The following is a 19,000-nucleotide window of genomic DNA, read 5'->3' on the forward strand; positions in this document are numbered from 1 at the left end:
CTGATGTTTGCAGGACAGGGCACCAACTCTCCTGCACAGAACCAAGTTGGGTCTTCCTGGGTACCCCCCTTACAATGAGGAGGAATAGACAATGCAGTCACTTTGCTAAAATGCAATCACAATTTTATCTGTCCTCTGTGGTTTCACCCAGGTCTCCTTGATTAGATTTGGGATATTCACAGTCAGTCTCCTAGGTAATTTCTACAGAGGGCTCACATCCTCTCCTAAACTGGCTTTCTTCCTAATTGAATTATCAGAAGACAATATTAACTTCAAGGTACATAGCTATCAGGCCCTGAGTCCTACCCATGTGGGGCAGTTTCAAGGGACAGGAGGAAAGTGTAGACCCAAACAGCTCCTATCCCTAAATAGTATACAACTCCATAAGGAAAACAAAACATGTGTAGGTCTGATTGTGAGAGTGTTGCAGCTTAAAGGAGAGACAGTTTAGGGGGGCCTGCAGGGGTCTGGGGAGGCTTTGGCGGGGAAGGTGGAATCTAAGCTGCCTAGGGAGGCTCTGTGGATGGCTGATTTACATAAGAAAAGCAGGGGAGGCGGCAATTCCAGGGGCCAGAGATAGGTGGGAAAAATGAAAATCAAATGGTGTAGAGGAAGGGGGGACTCACGTGGCAGATCAAGATCCCAGCCCTGTATGAATGCCTTCCCAGTTCACGCTTTCACCCACCCTTCTCCTGCTGATCTTCCCCTACATGCACTGCTGGGCATGCCAAGAAACTCAGGGAGCCCAGGGCATCGTTCTCCTCTTCCCCAAACACACACACACACACACACACACACACACACACACACACACACACACACACACTCCTGTTCAGCAGCAGAGCTAAGAGTCTGACAGGAAGGAAAGCCCTTTCAGAGAGACAGAGCAGGGAACCTCCGCCCCAGACCTGGAGGGACAGCCTTCTACCTGCTGGGCAGACCATATGCCTGATTCAGCCCGGAAACCAGCCAAGTGTGCCAGACACAACCTTCACTTCCAGATTCTCTAAAGTGATAACAGGGAGTTCCCGAGTCAGGGGCTTTCCATCTGGGCTCAGCCGCTGCCTCCCACCTCTGCCCCCGTTTCCCTGAGTAAGCTATCACCACTGCCAAACAACAGCAAAATGGAGTTTGCCATGCCCATTCCTGAAAGGATGAGGACTTGAGGACGAAGTTCCCCTGAGCTCATTCTGGGAGTTTAGATCAGGAACCAAACACTGGATACAGCCAAAACAGAATGGTTTCCATTAATACTAGTCTAAAGCAGGAGCTCATTCTCTCCCCTCTGCAGGAGCTAGACCTTGGAAATAAGACAACTGCCCCTCCGCTTTCAGAGACCACCTGGTCCCTTGAGAGAGCTGGCCAGTGTGGGGCTCAAAACTCAGGAGGGAGGGGTCTCTGCCCGCTGGGGCCCGAGCTCCTGCTGACCCTGGCACTGAGGAGGCTGTCTGGGTCTGAGGCCAGCCCCATAGGGCAGTGAGCTGGCAGGCCAGGCTGCACCCGAGGAAAGGGAGTGGGCGCAAGGGAGCCAGATGTCAGTCCAGGCTGTGAATAACGGGGCCCTCATCACTACCCTGGAGCTGCAGGGGCAGGAGCAGCCAGCACAGGGACTGACTAAGACAGGAGGTGGGTGATGAACAGGGAGGCTCCGCCAGGCTCCCACACACAGAGATAATCTCCAGACCTGCTCTTTGGTGTCCTGAGTTTCCAGGCCCATCTCCCCATATGAGTTCTCCGCATAGGACTGCTTCTCCAGGCTGACACGTATCCCCCAACCCACACCCTACACCCCTCTGCTCCATTCCAAAAGTCACATCCCTGGACTTTTCCCCCCCTGCTCCAGGGCTCAGATATCCCTTGGTTGGATGTCTGATCTCATGTGTCACTCAAGAGGCATTAGGCACAACCCTGCCTGGAATTCTTTACCTTTCTCGGAACAGGGCCCTAAGTCCCTGCAGGGCTGGGGCCATCATCTGCAGCCCAGCACCTTCCCATGCCCCACGGGCAGAACGCACAATGAGAGCAGCTCTCCAGGAATGCTTGCAGAAGATAACTTTCATAGTGACCATCATTCTTCCAGGTCCCTGTCACAGCTCAGTTCCCACAGGGAGCCTTCCTGAGCATCCCATACTCTTTGGAGGCATTCAAGGTGTGTTCTGGCTCCTCTGGCCCTGAAGGTGAAGATAGTTCCTCCATGTCTTCTTCACCCATCTCAGAGATCCAAGGTTAGCAGAAAACCTTCCCACAGATCTGAAAAGGGCAAAAAACAAAAACAAAACAAAAAAACAAAACCAAACAAACAAACAAAAACACAAAAACTGCTCACTGAGCAAATGGGTCAAAGGACGGCAGGGCACGTCCACCCTTCCCACCACCACAGGCTGCAGCTTCCTGTCAGCAGGTGACCAGAGTTCAAGGTCTAGGGAAGACTGATCAGCCTCAGCCAGTCCCGTTGTCTCCTAGTGTGATATGACAACTGGGGCCTCCAATAGCCACCCCAGAGCAGCAGATGCTTGAAAGCCCCCATCACTTGCTCAAGTGGTCTCAACCCTGGAGGCACTTGAAGGACTAGTAAAAACAAAACAAAACCAGTATCCCAGAATTCTGATTCAAGATTCAAATCATCAGAGGTGGGCTTGGATCTCAGGACTTTTCAAAAGCTCCTGGTGTGCACTTGGGTTGAGAACCACAGGACGAAAGCATGGAATGTCACAATTCTAAAGGGAGTGTGATTTGGGAGGGTTTAAAACACTAAATCCTTAAGGTCTGAGTTGGAATCCATTCCTTGCTTAGCAGCAGGTTTGGAGGGAAGGAGAGGACATTTCGATCAGAAGAGTTCTGAAAGGAGTCAGGATGGGAAGAGGAGCAGGTGATACACAATGAGGGAGAGACCTGGACCTCTCCTGGGCTGGGGCCTAGGGGGGCAGGCACACAGAGATGAGGCAGCTAGGGGGCAGTTGAGGTGCTGAAAGACAGTGGAGGCTGGTTAAAAGCTGGGGGCACTGGAGCTAGCTCCTCTCCTTAGTGGCGTGACCCTGAGCGAGAGACCCAACTCATCTGTGTGTGGGTTTCCTCATCTATGGAATGGGGACAGTGCCACTCCCTGCCTCTGAGGCGTATGAGAATGAACTAACATCATGAGTGTGTTACCTCACAGGGCCTTGCAGACAGCAGCTGCTCTGCACACACTGAAGCCAGCGCTACTGCTGCAGTTCGGAAACGGGAGCTTTGCCTAAAACTCTAGAGAAAAGGCAGGCAGACCACAGCACCTTAGAAGTAAATGAACGTGCAGATCAGAAACAACCTAAGTAAATTAAATTAACAGAGGCAATCGCAAATCCGGTCTGCCTGGCACAAGTTTTCTGATGCTCGGCATCTAACCTTTCACCAGCCTCACCAGCGTGGGAGGCTGAAAGGGATCCAAGGGGCGCTGCAGCCCTCTGGGGGTGTTTCTTCACGCCCCTCCCAGATGTAGACTTCTTCTGGGCCTTGGAAAAGGAAGAGACTTCCCCCTCTGGTACCACACACAGTAGGAAGCCCTGGGCAGGCCTCCACTCTGACTTGGCCTGACCCACTTCATCCTTAACGGAGCTCCTGCAGGTTCCAGCTTCTGAAAATCCTGCCCTAAAACCTAGAGCTGTCTTACTTGGTTTCTCACAGCCAATGGGCCATTTAGGGGCTCTGGGTATCCTGGCCTCAGCACAGCGAGGTTTCTTTCTCAGATGCTCTTTGACTTCTGCCCTTAACTTCCCTATGATCCTTTTGACCTTGGCAGAGGACCTGGTTTTCCCTTCCTAGGAGCTCATCTACCTTAGAAGTCCAGAGAGGGTGCAGGGGACCATTTCTCCCAGTTGATCCAGGTGTTACCCAGACCCCCAGCTTGCCACTGCAGTGTCCACACCTGGAAAACAGTTCATGGTAGGGCTTCCCCAAGCCAAGGTTGTTTATCTGCTTGGGGCAGGAAAGCCCTGTCCCTTTCCTTGCTCCCTCACTCCCTGGATGGTGACTCTGTCTCCTGTGCATTGTTTTCTTTCCGGTGGAATTTCTGCTCTGAGAACTCAGTGTTCTGTGTTACTCCTGCCACCGCCGCTGCTGCCATTCCTCATAACCCGGTTTCCTCCTGTCCAGACAGCGCTGGCCACCAGCCAGGACCTCGACTCGTTCACGGAGAGACAGGCTGAGGACAGCAGAGGGTGGGAGCAGGAAGTGGGAAGCTGCTGTTCCTCCTTGGTCAGAGTCTCAAGGCCTCTTCTTGTGGGGCCTGCAGTGTGTGCAGTGGGGCAGTGTGAGCCCAGGGGAGCCAGCCCAGGGTGGACACGTGAGGCAGTTCCACTTGGATGGGGACACACACTACAACCTTGGACTTCATACTCCCCAATCAATTTTTCCCTAGATTTGGTGCAAGACACTCCTGGCACAAAGGAAGGCAAGGAGCCCAGACAGACAGGCCAAGGTTGAGGCCAATCTCCAATGTGACCACAGGGCAGGGGGTCTGTGCCAACTTCCCTGCTCATGGCACCTCCTGTAGGGCTGTGCAAGGTGGAGAGAAGAGGCAAGTGTGGAAGAGGGTGGCTCATGCCTCTCTCTACTGACCTAGACCCTGGCCTACACACCAACTCCAGGGAAGAGCCCAAGTCTGATTCCTGGGATGTTAGATGCACCCGGGTCAGCCTGCCTGGCCAACCCTGGAGCCCCTAGTAAGGGGCTTCACATCCGCCACCTCAGCTCCCCTTACCCCAACAGCCCCAGGCCCCTCCCTAATTTGTCCCCCAAGGCAGAGCTGCGATGTGAACCACACTTGTTCTGTCTGCATCAGCCTTTACTCATACAGTCTTGTTAGTTCCTGACACAGATGTGGGTGCACAGCAAGGCCCACCCCACCCCCAACCAAGGAAGAGGAAGGTGAGTTATAACTGTGGGTCCTGGGAATAGGAGGAGCAGCAGGCATTGCCAGCCTTGAGTGTCTGCTTTAGATCAAAGTTTTAACATGGTAATAATGCTTTTGTCAGGCATCTGCAGGATCTGGTCCTCCTCTGCCCACGCCAGACATGGCCCCAGTGCAGGCCCTGCTAGATCCACCTGGTGAACGTCTGTGATTCCTTACCTGAGGACCTGATTAGTTAATCCTTCTCTAGCACAGGAGTCCCCGTCTCTACCCTCAGGAAGCCAAGGGGCTCAAGAGAAGACACACAAGAGAAAAAAACCCCACAACTGTTAAAGTCAACTGCAATTTGCTGACTGCTTCCTTTCTATGGATACATACAGTTGATCATTTCATTCATGCCATCCCTTAAAATTCTAACACCGTTATGGACGTGGTATCATCCTCCTCACTTTACAGAAGAGAAAATTGAGGCTCAGGCGTATACAGGAAGTCACCAGGACACTCCTCCTAGTCCTCTGGCCACATCTGCCTCTTTCCTCAGAAAGACCTCTTCAGACCCATGGGGTCTGTCTGAGGAGACTGAGGCTTCAGCAAGGTAAGGTAATTTGTTCATAATCACCCTGGAAACTGGAGCCAGGACAGTCTGGTCACAGGGATGACCATCAGAGAATCCTGTGTTGAGAGCAAACCCATCTGGCTCAGAAAGCAGGTCTGATTGAATACTTAGCAGGAAGGGGAGGATAGTCTTCTGTGGTGTTGGGTGTCCTGGGGCTGCCTTTCTCAATCAGGGTAGGCTCCACAAGGTCAGGAGAAGGAGGCAGCAGTAGGGACATAAGCGGGGAAGCGCAGTGGCAAGGAGGATCTTGGTGCTCCGGAGAAGGGAGTGGGCACAGAACCAGGAGATGAGAAAGCGGGAGTGGGAAAATTTGGGAAAGTTCTTTCACATGGCCCCCAGCCTGCCTGGGGGTGGGGGTAAAGGGTCTGCTCCAGACAGTGTAAATCCCTTGAAGACAGGACATGCCCGCCCTTCATGTCTCTGAATGTCACGTCAAAACCAGCCCAGAAGAAATCCAAAGGAGCTGCTCCAGGAGCAGATTTGCTGGAGTACAAAGGGAAGGCAACTGTCCCCATGATCTTCATGACCAGGCAAAGGTCTTCCTGTTTCCTTCCTTCACACCTGACACCCACTTTCCCAAGCCCTTACAGCCCCAAATCATGAGGGGTATGGGAAGGGTTCTGGGACTCAGTTGACCTAAGCAAGCCAGTAGCCCAACTGTGTTACTGCTAGCCAAGCCAGCTGGTAGCTCAGGGTGACTCAGATGAAGAGATATGCAGAATGGGTCTGCTTCCATATGATGAGGAAATTAGAAAGAAGGAATGGTCAGTGATGTCCCTGGCTCTTTGGTGGCAAATTCCATCTGGGCTGCATCAGCAGGGTGCTTCATCCCTGGGCTCTCCGCCACCCACAGGTTCCCTACTGACCCAGGGTTATCGTCTGTCTGGGCGTCTGCCCAGCTCAGTACACTGGTTGTATCCAGAGCCAGGATCCAGACTAGAATATTTCAAGGAGTTGGGAGGAGAATGCAGAAAGAGCAGAGACCCATGACACAAAAGTCCACAAAGAGAGCAAGAGGCAGAAGGGATGCCTCAGGCAGAAAGGGAAAGATTGCTCCCTAGAGACGAAGACAGGTGGAGCGAGAATGGGAGCATTTTCTTCCCTTCCTCTCCTGGACTCTTTACCTCCTGCACCCACCCCCTCCATATTGTCCTCTGCTTACCTGTTGAGGCCACCCTGCCTCTTCCTCCTAATCCATCATCAGTCCCTCTTCCTCCAGGAAGCCTTCCCTCCACTTACACCCTGACAACCTAAGTCTTACAGAGAAGAATACAGAGAGCTTTACATTTTAATCTAGTTATTGCATGTACATAATCTTTTTTCTCAGGAAGAGTAGACATTCAAGAAAGGGAGAAGTTTATACTTCTCTGAATCATACCATTGGGCATTGATTGTCAATAAATATTTGACCATTTTGGGGAAGGCAAGATTCACACAACAGTCAGGGTGAAATAAAACAGGATGTCCAGGGAAAGTTATAAAGGGAGATTCAAGAATGTGGAGAATGAGGAACAAGTTCGGAAGAAGTGAATCAGAGTTAAAATCAGATGCATAGGTAAAGAGAAGTGGAATACGAAACAGAATCTGACTGGGGTAGCCTGAGGGACCCTGAGGCCTGCATTGCCTCATTCTGGTTGACACCATCGGGATCTGTGGTCATATCTACCCCAGAAATCGCACATTCCACCTGTCCCCGCCTCAAACTTCCCCTTGTGGCCATACGGGGCCCCATTTGCTCTGTCTCTTTCCCCCAAAAGAGGAGGCTTATTCATATTGGAGTGGGGGTGGGGGCTGGGTGGCTGTATGGGCTTCTGGTGCTCATCAGACACTGACATTATGAGAGGCCCCTCAAGCAGATACTGCCCCCTTACCTCCCCCTTGAAAGTAAATATAAGTAAGACATGGCAATGGCCACAGCAAGTTTAAGGATAAGTAAGGAAATGGCATAAGACAAGGGGATGGGGATAAAGAAATCAACAAGAGATAGCAGATATGAGTGGCAGAATATAGATCAAAAGGACTGAGACTAGAAAAGTATGTCAACAAAGCTCAGCTCTTTTGGTAAAAAAAGCTTCCGCCACCCCCAACTTTCTAGTACCCTGAAGGGATCAAGACATGTGTCAAATGGCCCTTCAGAGAGGAAAATCTTCTGGGGATCTAAGACCTGCAAAGGTGGCCAATGGGAGCGTTCAGGACCATGGTAGAAGCAGGAAGATCTGGCCTGAAATGGACAAGAAGGACTGGTGGCCATTCTCACAAGTAAGCCAGTCAATCCACTTCCCAGGCATTTAATCTACTCCTCTAATTGCTGAGGGAAGTAAAAAGGAATGCCTAAAACAAGGAATTTGGGTAGTGTCAAAAATTAGCAGCTCAAGCTGTCTGGGTTCCTGTCTTGGCTCTGCCACAGCCAGAGTGGCCGTCACTCAGAGAAAGCCTAGAATATGCTGGTCATTGACAGGCAATATTTCATTTACTCCTCACAACAGTCCTGAAGGATGGAAATCATTAGCTACCTGTCTATAAATCCCTATTTGCATATCTATACACAAATAAGAAAACTAAGGCTCACAAAATTTTCGCCTACAGACACATTACCAGCTAAGTGTCAGACCCCTGACCAGGTTGGGTCTGTCTGCTCCAATGAGCACTGTCCTGCTATCTGTGGTATATCACTGTGTGACTTCAAACACATTGCTCAGCCTCTCTGGATTTCAGAGCCTACACCTGCAAATTCAAAGGACCAGATTAAGTGGTTCTTAGAGCCTTCCCTGCCTCTGGAGCTCTAGATATAAATGGAGGGAAAAAAGCAACTGCGGGAAGTGAGGGTTGCACTGTGAGGGGACACAGGTTTTAGTATTATGAGAGTTGTCGGAGACATGGCTGGCAGCAGCTGGAGAAGACAGAAAGGAGAGGGGCTATGGAGGCAGGGGAGGGGGAAGTCAGATGTGGCACCAGTGCGAGGAAGACCCTGGACAGACCAAGATTCTTCAGGCTGTCCCAAGGCCATGATCTTAAGAGGCTGAGACACATAGCCCTCACTCACCCCAGCTCACTCCCAGGAGATGGGCAGAGCTAGCCCAGCCCAAACACAGGCTATTTTTGGTGCTGTGTTGTTTGGAGAGCAACCAGGCCAGAAATAGTGCTGTGAGTTAGTAGGACCCTGTCCTTCCACCCCCAGTTCTCCCAGTGAAATCACCAGGAATCAGGAGGCCTGCTCCAACATTCCAAGGAGCCTGTGTAATTGATAGGAGACAGCACTCTCCTCCTCACAGGAAGGCTTAGAGCAGGGCATTTGACTGTAAAAGGGATTCTGGAAGAGAAGAGAGGAGGGAAAGAAGGATTGAGTCATAAAGAGAGGAAAAGAAAGAGTAGGAAAATGAGAACACTTATGTGGCTGAGACTCGAGGAGACCTGGGATAGGAATAGGCAATAACCCCGTAGATGGAGGGTTGAACTTACGAGATCAAGAAAGGGAAAGTGAAAAAGAGGGCAGTTGGATGGTATTGGGAGAACAACGGAGAAGCAAAGGGGAAGAGCCAAGTGCAGGCAAGAGGGCAGCTGGAGGGCTGGAGGTAAAGGGTTGAAGGTTGACAGGTCCAGACTGAACCAGGGCTCTGCAGCATGAGTGTGTGTGTTGGGGGGCAGGAGGAACGGTCAGTCATGGAAAGTGTGAGGCTGATCTAGTCACGAACCATCTGCTGAGGGACGGATGGAGACATCTTTCCCAGCTGGCTGGAACTGGAACTTCCCCCAAAATCCACAGCCCTATAACTCATCCTCTTATCTCTGACTCTCTTGAAATCAGAGATCTAGCTATTTCAACAGCAGGAACTTTTCTCTTTCTGTCCACTTGACCCATTACAAAAGGCTTAAAAAGGGTGATCGGGTCACAGCTGTTAGCTTGGATTCAGGGAAAGGGGAGAAAGTGACAGCCCCTTGAGTCAGGCTAGATTCTGAGAAAGGCATTGCAGGGAGGTCTCCTGGGGGTCAGGGAGGTCTGCTGTGGGGCAAGGGTGGTCAGGTAGCACCAGACTGTGTGGAAGGTCTCCAGAGGACAGACAGGGTGGAGGCAATGCCATTTCACAGAGAGAAGCAGCAGGGAGCACAATCAAGTGTGGGTTTAGATCATCTAGTGGCCCCAGCTCATCAGAAACTCTGACATGGGACTTCGTTACACTAGGCTTTGCCTCATTTTCTAATACACACACCAGATGCCTACAAGTCCCTCCAGTTTAGGAAAAGATCCATAGTAAGTCAGCCCTTTCTGTTTCCAATGTATAGTGCCCCTTCTCTCTTCAACAGGACACAGGGGTGCTCCCACACTGCTGTGCCTGGGAACAGAACATCTTTTCTAGAATGGCATCAGCATCATCCGTCAGGTCCAGGAGTAGGGACAGGATTGGTCACAGCCCTCGCAGGGCTCAGGCCACCCACAGAAAATATCAGGGGCTTTAACAGCTGAAGCCTGGCAAGGCAATGGACAAGGCAACGGAGCGAAGGAAGGAGGCTCAGCTGAAGCAGCTGGAGTGGCCAGACAGTGAGGTGCCAGGAGGGAGCAGTTTCCAGCTGAGTCTCAAGCCACTGCTCTTCCAACTTGGGACTTGGCACACCCAACCCAGATTTCCAAGTCTTGGTCTCCCTTGGACCCCCAAAAGGTAGAGGGCAAGGCCCTGGGGGCATTTCTGGGGATAGAAGATGGGTGGGGTGGGGCAGGGCAGGGCAGGACTTCTCTTCTCTCCACCTGAGAGAAGTCAGGGGTGACTGCTTCCTCCTCATGGCTAACCACACTCTCAGGGACTCCCAACCACAAGTAAAAGAATGAAAAGGAATAAACAAGAAGCAACTACATGGAAACAGTCCTGTAAAGGGTCAGTGATCCTAACTTTCCAGACAAGGCTGTCCCTTTCCCCTGTCATCCTGCGTCCCCACCTGACTCCCAGGGGCAACAGAGAAAACAAAGGCGTAGTCAGAGTAAACTTGGGAAAGCCATCCAGCTGTGGTTGCTCTTGGTATCTGTTTACTGAAAAAATCCAAAACAAATATCTTGACACTTCCACCCACTTAAACTTCCTGTGAATCTGCTATCGGCTATCTCCATGGATACTCCCACTTGAACCCTACCACCTACACAAATCATGACAGTGTGTAGACCCCAGGTCAAGCGCACCATTTCTATCCCTCAGGACCCCTTGGCACCCAGCCTCTCTGTCCACAACATCCAGGCCTCAGAGCCAAGGGTGACCGACCCTGCCGGGCCCCCAAATGCACTAGTCCAGTCCCATACACTCACCTCTAGCCAATGTCCACACCTTGTAGATTCTTGGGTCTCTCTTCCACATCTAGCTCAATGTCTTATGAACACACCTCACAAACCAGCCAGGAATTGACGCTCTCACTTCTATCCCTACTTGTGCTGCTCCAGCCCGCCAAGTGTCTGCATCTGGAGGAAAAGGATAAGGCTTAAGTTCCCCCAGTCACAGCAGGCAACTCGGAGAAACAAAACGTACATGTTGGGCACCTAATTCCTTGGCAAGACTTTACCCTAGTAACTCCTGGTCTCTCCATCACCCCACCCAGACAGGGCTGTTGACACAAAAGAGAGCCCTCAGGGGCACCTCAGAGTCTGGACACGTGGGAGAGTCAGCCATGCATCATCCCACACTCGGAAGGGAAGAGGGAAAGACAGGAGGGAGTCCTCTGCCAGGTTCATGTCTTAGACAGTCAAAACCCAGACAATCACATGGCATGCTCCGTGCCCTGTGGCCGCTGGGATGTGGCCAAGAGGAGGGAGGGCATTCTTCCTCTGTTGGCATGTGCATGGGGTGGACTATGCTGGCAGATAAAAGTTCCCGGGGTCGTTAGCTTCTTTGATAACTCTGTGGTGACCCATTTTCCTAAAGCAAAAGGAGGACATGTAAACTGTTTTTCCCCAAGCTGAGCACTGGGGAAGGTAATCTCAGATATTGGGCATTTCGGGCTGTCAGTCACTTCCAGAGGTCAGACTGGCATGTAACATCCAAAGAGAGAGAGACACAGGCAGAAGGCAGCAAAATCGGGGGAGGCCCTTGGGCCAAGGCTGTCTGGGTTTGCTCAATTGTTCCTGAGCCTTCTCACACACGTACACACACAGAGCAGCACGCACCCACATGCCTCAGCAAGTCAGACTTCCAGAGCCAGAAAGTGGGTGGGGCTGAGCCATGAGTTAATCTATTTCCTGCCCACTTCTGGTATAAAGGGAGGCAACTGCCTCCCTAGCAGCACAACTGAATCTGGCTGCAGGGCCAGGGCACTGTCAAGAGAGGCACACGCCCTTTTCAGCAGTGGAATCACCACATTCAGCAGCAGCAGCAACAAGACAAATTGCCAGGCACAAGGCACCTTGAGAACTTCAGGTAAGAGAAAAACAAATTCACTCCCTCTCCTCCCTTGGGTTAAGGTGGAGGATGCCCCTCCACAGAATCTCCCAGTTCAAGATCCCCACTTTGCCTCTGTTCATCCCCCACCCCAAGACCTGCAGCCCTACGTTGTCCCCAGCACAGCAGTGATTGCAGAATCTGAACCCATCATGGCTTCTTAATGAATCTTGCCTTTGTGGTTATTTAGCACCTGTCAGCAGCAAACATGGGAAGCCTGGCCCGTGGCTAGGATGTTGTCTCCCCTCCCCATTCCCCATTCTTCTAGTGCTATTCATTTCCTTATCGGATTCTTTCCCACTTGCTCTAGGATGCGGATGTCTCCAGTCTTTACTAGCCTAGCTCTGGGCCTGGGCCTGGCCCTCACCTTCAGTGAAGGATCTGCCTTATACCATCGCCAGTCTCAGGTGGCCCAACTAGCCACAGACTTTGGAGTGAAGGTGTTTCAGCAGGTGGCACAGGCCTCCAAGGACCGCAATGTGGTTTTCTCGCCCTATGGGGTGGCCTCAGTCCTGGCCATGCTGCAGCTGACAACAAGAGGAGAAACCCGGCAACAGATCCAAGCGTCAATGCAATTTGAGATTGAAGGTGAGAGATGGGAAGCAGAGGAAAGGCTAACTCCAGCTTAGCTGAGCCAACAGCTGTACTGCCATGTCACAGGGGCTGCTACACCCTGTGTCGCTTGGCCCTTGACTAGTTGCAGTGTACAGGCCAATGAACTTGGTGTAAAACAACCTTGCATCACAGCTTATTAGCTACATACCTTTAACCCCTCTGAAGCTCAGTTTTCTTATTTACAAAATGGGGATAATAAAAGTACCCAGCATAGCCCTGATTGGTGTGGCCCAGTGGGTTGGGTATCGTCCTGCAAACTGAAAGGTCGCTGGTTCGATTCCCAATCAGGGCACTTGCCCGGGTTGTAGGCCCAGCCCCCCAGCTGAGGGTGTGCAGGAGGCAGTTGATTAATCTTTCTCTTTCTCTCTTTCTTTCTCCCTTCCCCTCTCTCTAAAAATAAATGAATAAATAAAATCTTTTTTTAAAGTAAAGTACCTAGCACAGAGGGCTGCTGTAAGGTTTAAATAGAATTGTGTATATGAAATGCTTTGCATAGCTATTATTATTATGAGAAAAAATTTAGGGTTTGTAACTTAAAAACAGAAAAACATTCTAACCCAAAGATCCTGAGATTTCTGAGAAAACAAGGGGAATGAAGAAGAGATTAAGGTTTAGAATGAACTCTCCCTCTAGAGACACCTAGGAGAGAGAAAGAGCCCCATTCATGAGGGCAGGGTGAAGTCCCTCATGGGGGAAGCTGGCCTCGCTGGGACCCCTTGTCTGAACATGAGCCTGATGTGTCCTTTCCTCCCACTGGCACAGAGAAGGGCATGGCCCCTGCCCTCCGTCGACTGTACAAGGAACTTATGGGGCCATGGAACAAGGATGAGATCAGCATCGCCGATGCCATCTTCGTCCAGCGGGATCTGAAGCTGGTTCAAGGCTTCATGCCTCACTTCTTTAGGTTGTTCCGGACCACAGTCAAGCAGGTGGACTTTTCAGAGATGGAGAGAGCCAGGTTCATCATCAATGACTGGGTGGAGAGACACACGAAAGGTAAGCAGGCAGAGAAAGAAGGCTGGTCCCAAGAGCCTGCCAAGAAATGGGATTTGGAAACAAATCTCAAATAGCCCAAACTTTCCCTTTCAGTATTCTCTTCTTTGTAGGCCAAAGGTCAAGTGCTTTAAGAACCAGTGTCATAGATTTCAAAATTAGACCTTCTCATGAACCAACTCTAAAGGCATCCCTAAAAAATGCTTTAAGATTTCATTAGTCCTGGCTAGTGTGGCTCCGTGGATTGAGCGCTGGCCTGTCAAACTAAAGGGTTGCTGGTTCGATTCCCAGTCAGAGCATATGCCTGGGTTGCAGGCCAGGTCCCCACTTGCGGGCACATGAGAGGCAGCCACACATTGATATTTTCCTCCTTCTCTTTCTCCCTCCTTTCCCCCCTCCTCTAAAAATAAATAAATAAAATATTTTTTTAAAAAGATGTCATTAGAATGGTAATAACCATGATGAGGAGCACATACAACACTTCAAGACTGCAGCTTAGGGAGCACAGTAAGGGAAGACAAGTTTCCAGGTCTGATCCTGGACAGGACCCAGGCCCAAGAAAGTGTGGTGAGCTAGGAGGATTTCTGAGACCCTTAGAAAGTTGAAACAGGTTGAAAACAACTATAATGGCTCGCCTAAAACCCCAGGCTCTCTTCTGACTGGATCGCTTCAACAGATACTCATCCATTGGAGGCCTGGGAGATGAAGGGAACTATCTAAGAGGATTAAAAATATCTAGCTCCTGATCACCTGGTTTTCCCATAGGCATGATTAGTGACTTACTTGGCGAAGGGGCCGTGGACCAGCTGACACGCCTCATGCTGGTGAATGCCCTGTACTTCAATGGCCACTGGAAGACACCCTTCCCAGAGTCAGGCACCCATCACCGCCTCTTCCACAAGTCTGATGGCAGCACTGTCTCGGTGCCCATGATGGCTCAGACCAACAAGTTCAACTACAGTAAGTGCAAGGCTCCCTACCCCAAGTCCCACACCTACTGGATGTCATCCCTGGGTGTTCTCCTCTAAGTGAGGAGAAACCCTAGAATACACCCCAGCTTTAACAATGACTTCCCAAATAAGAAACACTAGGGTAATTGAAGCAGCAAAAAGTAGCTTTATCTTATACAAGATGAAGCTGAAATCCAGCACTTGGCCAGTTGAACCGTGTCTCTCATCCTTGTGTGTTTCTAGTGTAATTACCTGGGGCCCACAAGTCCTGCTGGGGGAGGGCTATGTGGAAGTTAAGATTCAGGAGATGAGGACTGGAATGAATTAGTGGCTGGGTATGAGGGAGAGAGGAATAAATGTAAAGAAAGCCAGAAAGAAACAGAGAAACGATAAGACACTGAACTGACAGAAAATAAGGGAAATGGAAATGAAAAACATTGAATAGGGGAGCAGTGGGTGTGGGAGCCTCAAAAGCCAGAATGGAGAGCTGGCTTCCAGAGAGTGGAGGGGAGAGGAGAACTGGTTGAAAACCCAGTGCTGGATTAGAATCGACAAGAGCTGGAGCCATTTTCAATGTGTCATCTTGATGTCTTCACAGCTGAGTTCTCCACCCCTGATGGCCATTACTATGACATCTTGGAACTGCCCTACCACGGCGACACTCTCAGCATGTTCATTGCTGCTCCATATGAAAAAGAGGTGCCTCTCTCTGCCCTCATCAACATTCTGGATGCCAAGCTCATCAGCCAGTGGAAAGGAAATATGACCCGTCTGCCCCGCCTCTTGGTTCTGCCCAAGTAAGCCCCTCCCATCTTGCCAATGCCCCAATCCCTTCTATCTCCCGCCTCCACTCTCTCTTAAAAGCACTGCCCGCATGTTAATTTTCCCACATGTGTTTGCAGGGCAGGGTTGTGTGTGGGAGGCTGATGGGAAACATTCTGGCCTGGGTCTGATTAAGATTTCTCTCCTCATCCCATTTCTGCTGGAGAGCAAGGAGTTTTCTTGACTATGCCCCCACATATGCATCTTTCAAAATACCCAGCAAAAGCCAGCCAAAGGAAGAGCCGGAGAACTGATAGAGATGGGAGGCTAAATCTGCCTTCACCTTTTTATGAATGCCCCTCACTCCCATCTCCATCTCTAAAAGTCAACATCCAAACAATGGGGACAAAAGGAATTACTTCTGCAGATGGAGTGCCTGGAACTACAGCTTCTAGCTGGCTTCCAACAAAGCAAATTTTAAAAATCCTTCTGCAGAAGCAAAGAGGGTGGAGATGGCTAAGACCGGGTAATTCCAGAATTGTAGGGAAGCCTCCCACCATGCTTACCCCAAATTTCCATATACTATAATGTCAGGCTCTGGGGAAGGGAAAAATTTAGTTGATTAAGTTCTCTCTCCCCCCACTCTCAAAAACTGAGGTAATTAATTGTGCCCTGATGGGAAGTAGAGAGCACCCCAAAGCTTCGCTGCTCGAGTCCTCTTCAGGGTTAGCTTTCAGAAATACAATATACAGACCATATTTTTGTTCAAATAGCCTTGCAGGAGAATTTGCCAGCCAGACTGAATAACTACTGCCTTATTTGAGTGAAGTAATTAGTCATAAGTTCAAAAGGGTTGGGAGACTGCAGAAGAATGTTCATTAATATTAGAACCTTTAGCAAGCAGAGAGACCTTGCAAAAAGATTTGAAATAACAAGCCTCCCTCATTTACTTTCACATCAGTCCCAATACTGTCAGGTTGCTGGGGTGATACCTGGTAAGGACTGGGAGAGGTGACTGGAGGTAGCCTGAGCTTACTCTGTTTCCTGCTTCTGTCTATAGGTTCTCCCTGGAGAGTGAAGTTGACCTCAGGAGGCCATTGAAGAACTTGGGGATGACTAACATGTTTAGTCCAAGCCAGGCAGACTTCTCGAGTTTTTCAGGTAAGAAATTTTCCTTTCACTTTCTTATCCTGGTGGACTGTGTGGCCCCTTAGAGGATAGAGGAGTTTTCCCCTGAAAACTATGGCTGATCTACTCTTACATTCGCCCATTTCAGATCAAGAGCCTCTCTACGTATCTCAGGCACTGCAAAAAGTGAAGATCAAGGTGAATGAGAGGGGCACAGTGGCATCCTCCTCTACAGGTGAGTCAGGCTCAAGTGAGGCCTGGCAAGTGTCAGCCCAAGGCTTACAGGATGGGCCACTATGGCACCCTAAACCAGGAGGAGCCCCTCTGCCCTGCTCCACCAGGCCTCTCCTCACAAGCAGCACTCCCTGTGCGAGGAATACGCCTTGCCTTTTCCTCATAGAAAGTGGGCCTGCTTTTCCTGGGTCCCTGTAGCCTTACTCAATGGCTCCTGAGGTCCCCTGAATATGAAAGACTTCCCAAAGGAAAGCCCCAGGTTGTTCTCACAGTGGCTAGTCAACTTAAGGAACTTGCTTATCAATATGGCCTAAAAAGGTTTAAAATGTCTGTTTGTAATGGAGCAGCTAATAGATCTCTTTCAAACTCCTGGAGAAAATCAGGCCTCAGAGGACTTCCCTAAACTTTTAAGGTTCATGTCCAACAGAACAACAGAATCTAAAAATCACCCCCCAGGGCTGCCACCAGACGGAAGGCTGATGTCAAAGGAACCAGTGCTGACATCCCTCTGTTCTAAGGCATTGCCCCTTCTTTTCCAGCCATTACTGTCTCAGCCCGAATGGCCCCTGAGGAGATCATCATGGACAGACCCTTCCTCTTTGTGGTGCGACACAACCCCACAGGTGAGCCTGAGGCCCATGATGCCCCACCTTTTCGGGCACTGGTCCAGACCGGTGTAGACACCACTCTTACCCCAGGACTCTAGACAAGTGATCCATAGCCCTGTTCCTCTTCCTCCCCTCAGAGGCAGTGCTCTGTCACAGACAGTGCCAGGACCCCAGTCCTAGCTTAGTCACTAAAGCAGCTGTGACTCCAGACCTCTCATGTACCTTCTCACATCTTAGTTCACCTGTAAACATCAGCTTGGTGAGCTGTGCCATTCCTTCCAATTCTCATCTCCCATGATTCTTCCATCCTCAGGAACGGTCCTTTTCATGGGCCAAGTAATGGAACCCTGACCATGGAAAAAGAAGCCCTCATCTGGGACAGAACTGGAGATGTATCAGAGAAGAAGAAACTCCAAAGAAAAGAACATTTATTTTAATTAATCTTCCTGGAGAAAGAGAAGACATTTGCTTTTTTCTTTTTAATGGTAACTCTGCCTTCTAGACCTCAGTCTCTCCCAAGAGGAGGGAAAGAGGACCTCTCAAACTCCCCAGTGGAAATGCTGAGAGGGACTTCTGAAGCACAGCTCCCTGCAGGTCTCCACACCAGACTCTAAAACTCAGAGCCACTTATGAAGCTGCTTCTGCTCATTGCTCTGCCAGTTTGGGTCTTCAGATCTGGATCCCACTGACGCCCTGGCAGGATGGCACCACAAGGCTCACAGGAGCTTTCCTGTGCTCAGTAGAAACTATTTGTGTTCCAGTCACGTTGCCGTCACTCTTGCACTGTCTGCCACTGCTGAGGAGGCTGGCAGCAGGCCAGAAAAGACCAATGGAAGAAGCACTCCTTCACTGCAGGGTCCATGCTTCCCAGCTCAGAGGTGCTGCGGAATGGCAGAGCACCTGCCCACCCAGTGCAGAGATCCATCCTGGCCTGGCCGTCGCCCTCCCCAGAAACAGTGAGCATATATTATTTTGGAGTGTAGGTGACTTGTTTACTTATAGAAGCAGGTTTCTGCTTCCCACAATCTTTACTTTGCAGGAATGGAGAAAGGTGTGCCTGGCTCTTGGCTCTAATCTCCTAGTGGGGAGAAGGGTAGGATGCCAGAGGTGTGCTTGAATATTTATCGCATTCTTGTGTGCTTGTTAGAGAGAAAGAGGCTTATCAAGAAAAGCATATTATTTAAACTTGCTGAGAGTGTTCCTTTGTGGTCTGTGTCATTGAATCTCAGGAGTCTGGCCACTTAACTGCCATATCCCTCGGGGCGGCAAGCATGCGGGGCTCACACTGCCACCTTGTGGCTGCCCGAAGCGCATCGCTCTTCACCTTTCCTCGCCTTTTCACAGGATGGATTAAGACCCCTGCCTGCCAAGATTATCCAACTTCATCCACTTTAGGAACCAAAAGGATGCGGTGGGTGAGACAAATTATTGTGAGGACAGAGCGGTTTCAAAATTTTCCAATATTTAGCAGGAGTGGAAAGGGATGCACGACCTAGCAGGACAGAACTTTCCCCAATTATAGGGTGACTCACAGCTGCATTGGTGACTCACTTCAATGTGTCATTTCCGGCTGCTATGTGTGAGCAGTGGACACGTGAGAGAGAGGAGGAGAGAGAGAGAGAATGAGAGGGAATGGGGGGTAGGGGGAATGAATTTGAATTCGGGCTTAACTACTCTAGTTAATCTTTCTGAAAACTAAGTAGCTAGGGGGTATGGCATGAAGACCAGTTTATTGAAGAATTGCACATAGACGTTAAATGAATGCAATCTAATAGAATTCTAATCATTCTACTCTT

The 19,000-nt window shown here is 50.2% G+C and overlaps 1 protein-coding gene and 1 long non-coding RNA gene across 2 annotated transcripts in view; one reads left to right on the forward strand and one right to left on the reverse strand.

The window, feature by feature from the left end:
* Window positions 1-2,047: 2,047 nt before the first annotated feature.
* Window positions 2,048-19,000, reverse strand: part of LOC150009035 (uncharacterized) — a 30,739-nt gene continuing 13,786 nt past the window's right edge. Inside the window, exons 2-3 of the long non-coding RNA XR_016511355.1 lie at window positions 10,792-10,941; window positions 2,048-2,250 (exon numbers count right to left, since the gene is read on the reverse strand). This is a non-coding gene — a long non-coding RNA (uncharacterized LOC150009035). The remainder of the gene's footprint in view (window positions 2,251-10,791; window positions 10,942-19,000) is intronic.
* On the forward strand, window positions 11,771-17,860 carry SERPINE1 (serpin family E member 1). The gene is made up of 9 exons (XM_090276798.1): window positions 11,771-11,893; window positions 12,225-12,502; window positions 13,292-13,525; window positions 14,288-14,482; window positions 15,071-15,269; window positions 16,295-16,395; window positions 16,511-16,597; window positions 17,136-17,219; window positions 17,518-17,860. Exons 2-9 carry the CDS (start codon window positions 12,226-12,228, stop codon window positions 17,553-17,555), a joined length of 1,215 nt encoding a protein of 404 aa, XP_090132924.1. The 5' UTR covers window positions 11,771-11,893; window position 12,225; the 3' UTR covers window positions 17,556-17,860.

This window comes from Furipterus horrens, unplaced genomic scaffold (assembly GCF_987537825.1).
Source record: "Furipterus horrens unplaced genomic scaffold, mFurHor1.1.pri manual_scaffold_5, whole genome shotgun sequence".
Taxonomy (NCBI): Eukaryota; Metazoa; Chordata; class Mammalia; order Chiroptera; family Furipteridae; genus Furipterus; species Furipterus horrens.

Bases quoted from the DNA above. Each gene is read 5' to 3' on its own strand.
- SERPINE1 (XM_090276798.1), top strand. From the start codon at position 12,226: ATGCGGATGTCTCCAGTCTTTACTAGCCTAGCTCTGGGCCTGGGCCTG. The intron at 12,503-13,291 runs GTGAGAGATGGG...CCACTGGCACAG, and splicing joins AATGCAATTTGAGATTGAAG to AGAAGGGCATGGCCCCTGCC. The intron at 13,526-14,287 runs GTAAGCAGGCAG...GTTTTCCCATAG, and splicing joins GGTGGAGAGACACACGAAAG to GCATGATTAGTGACTTACTT.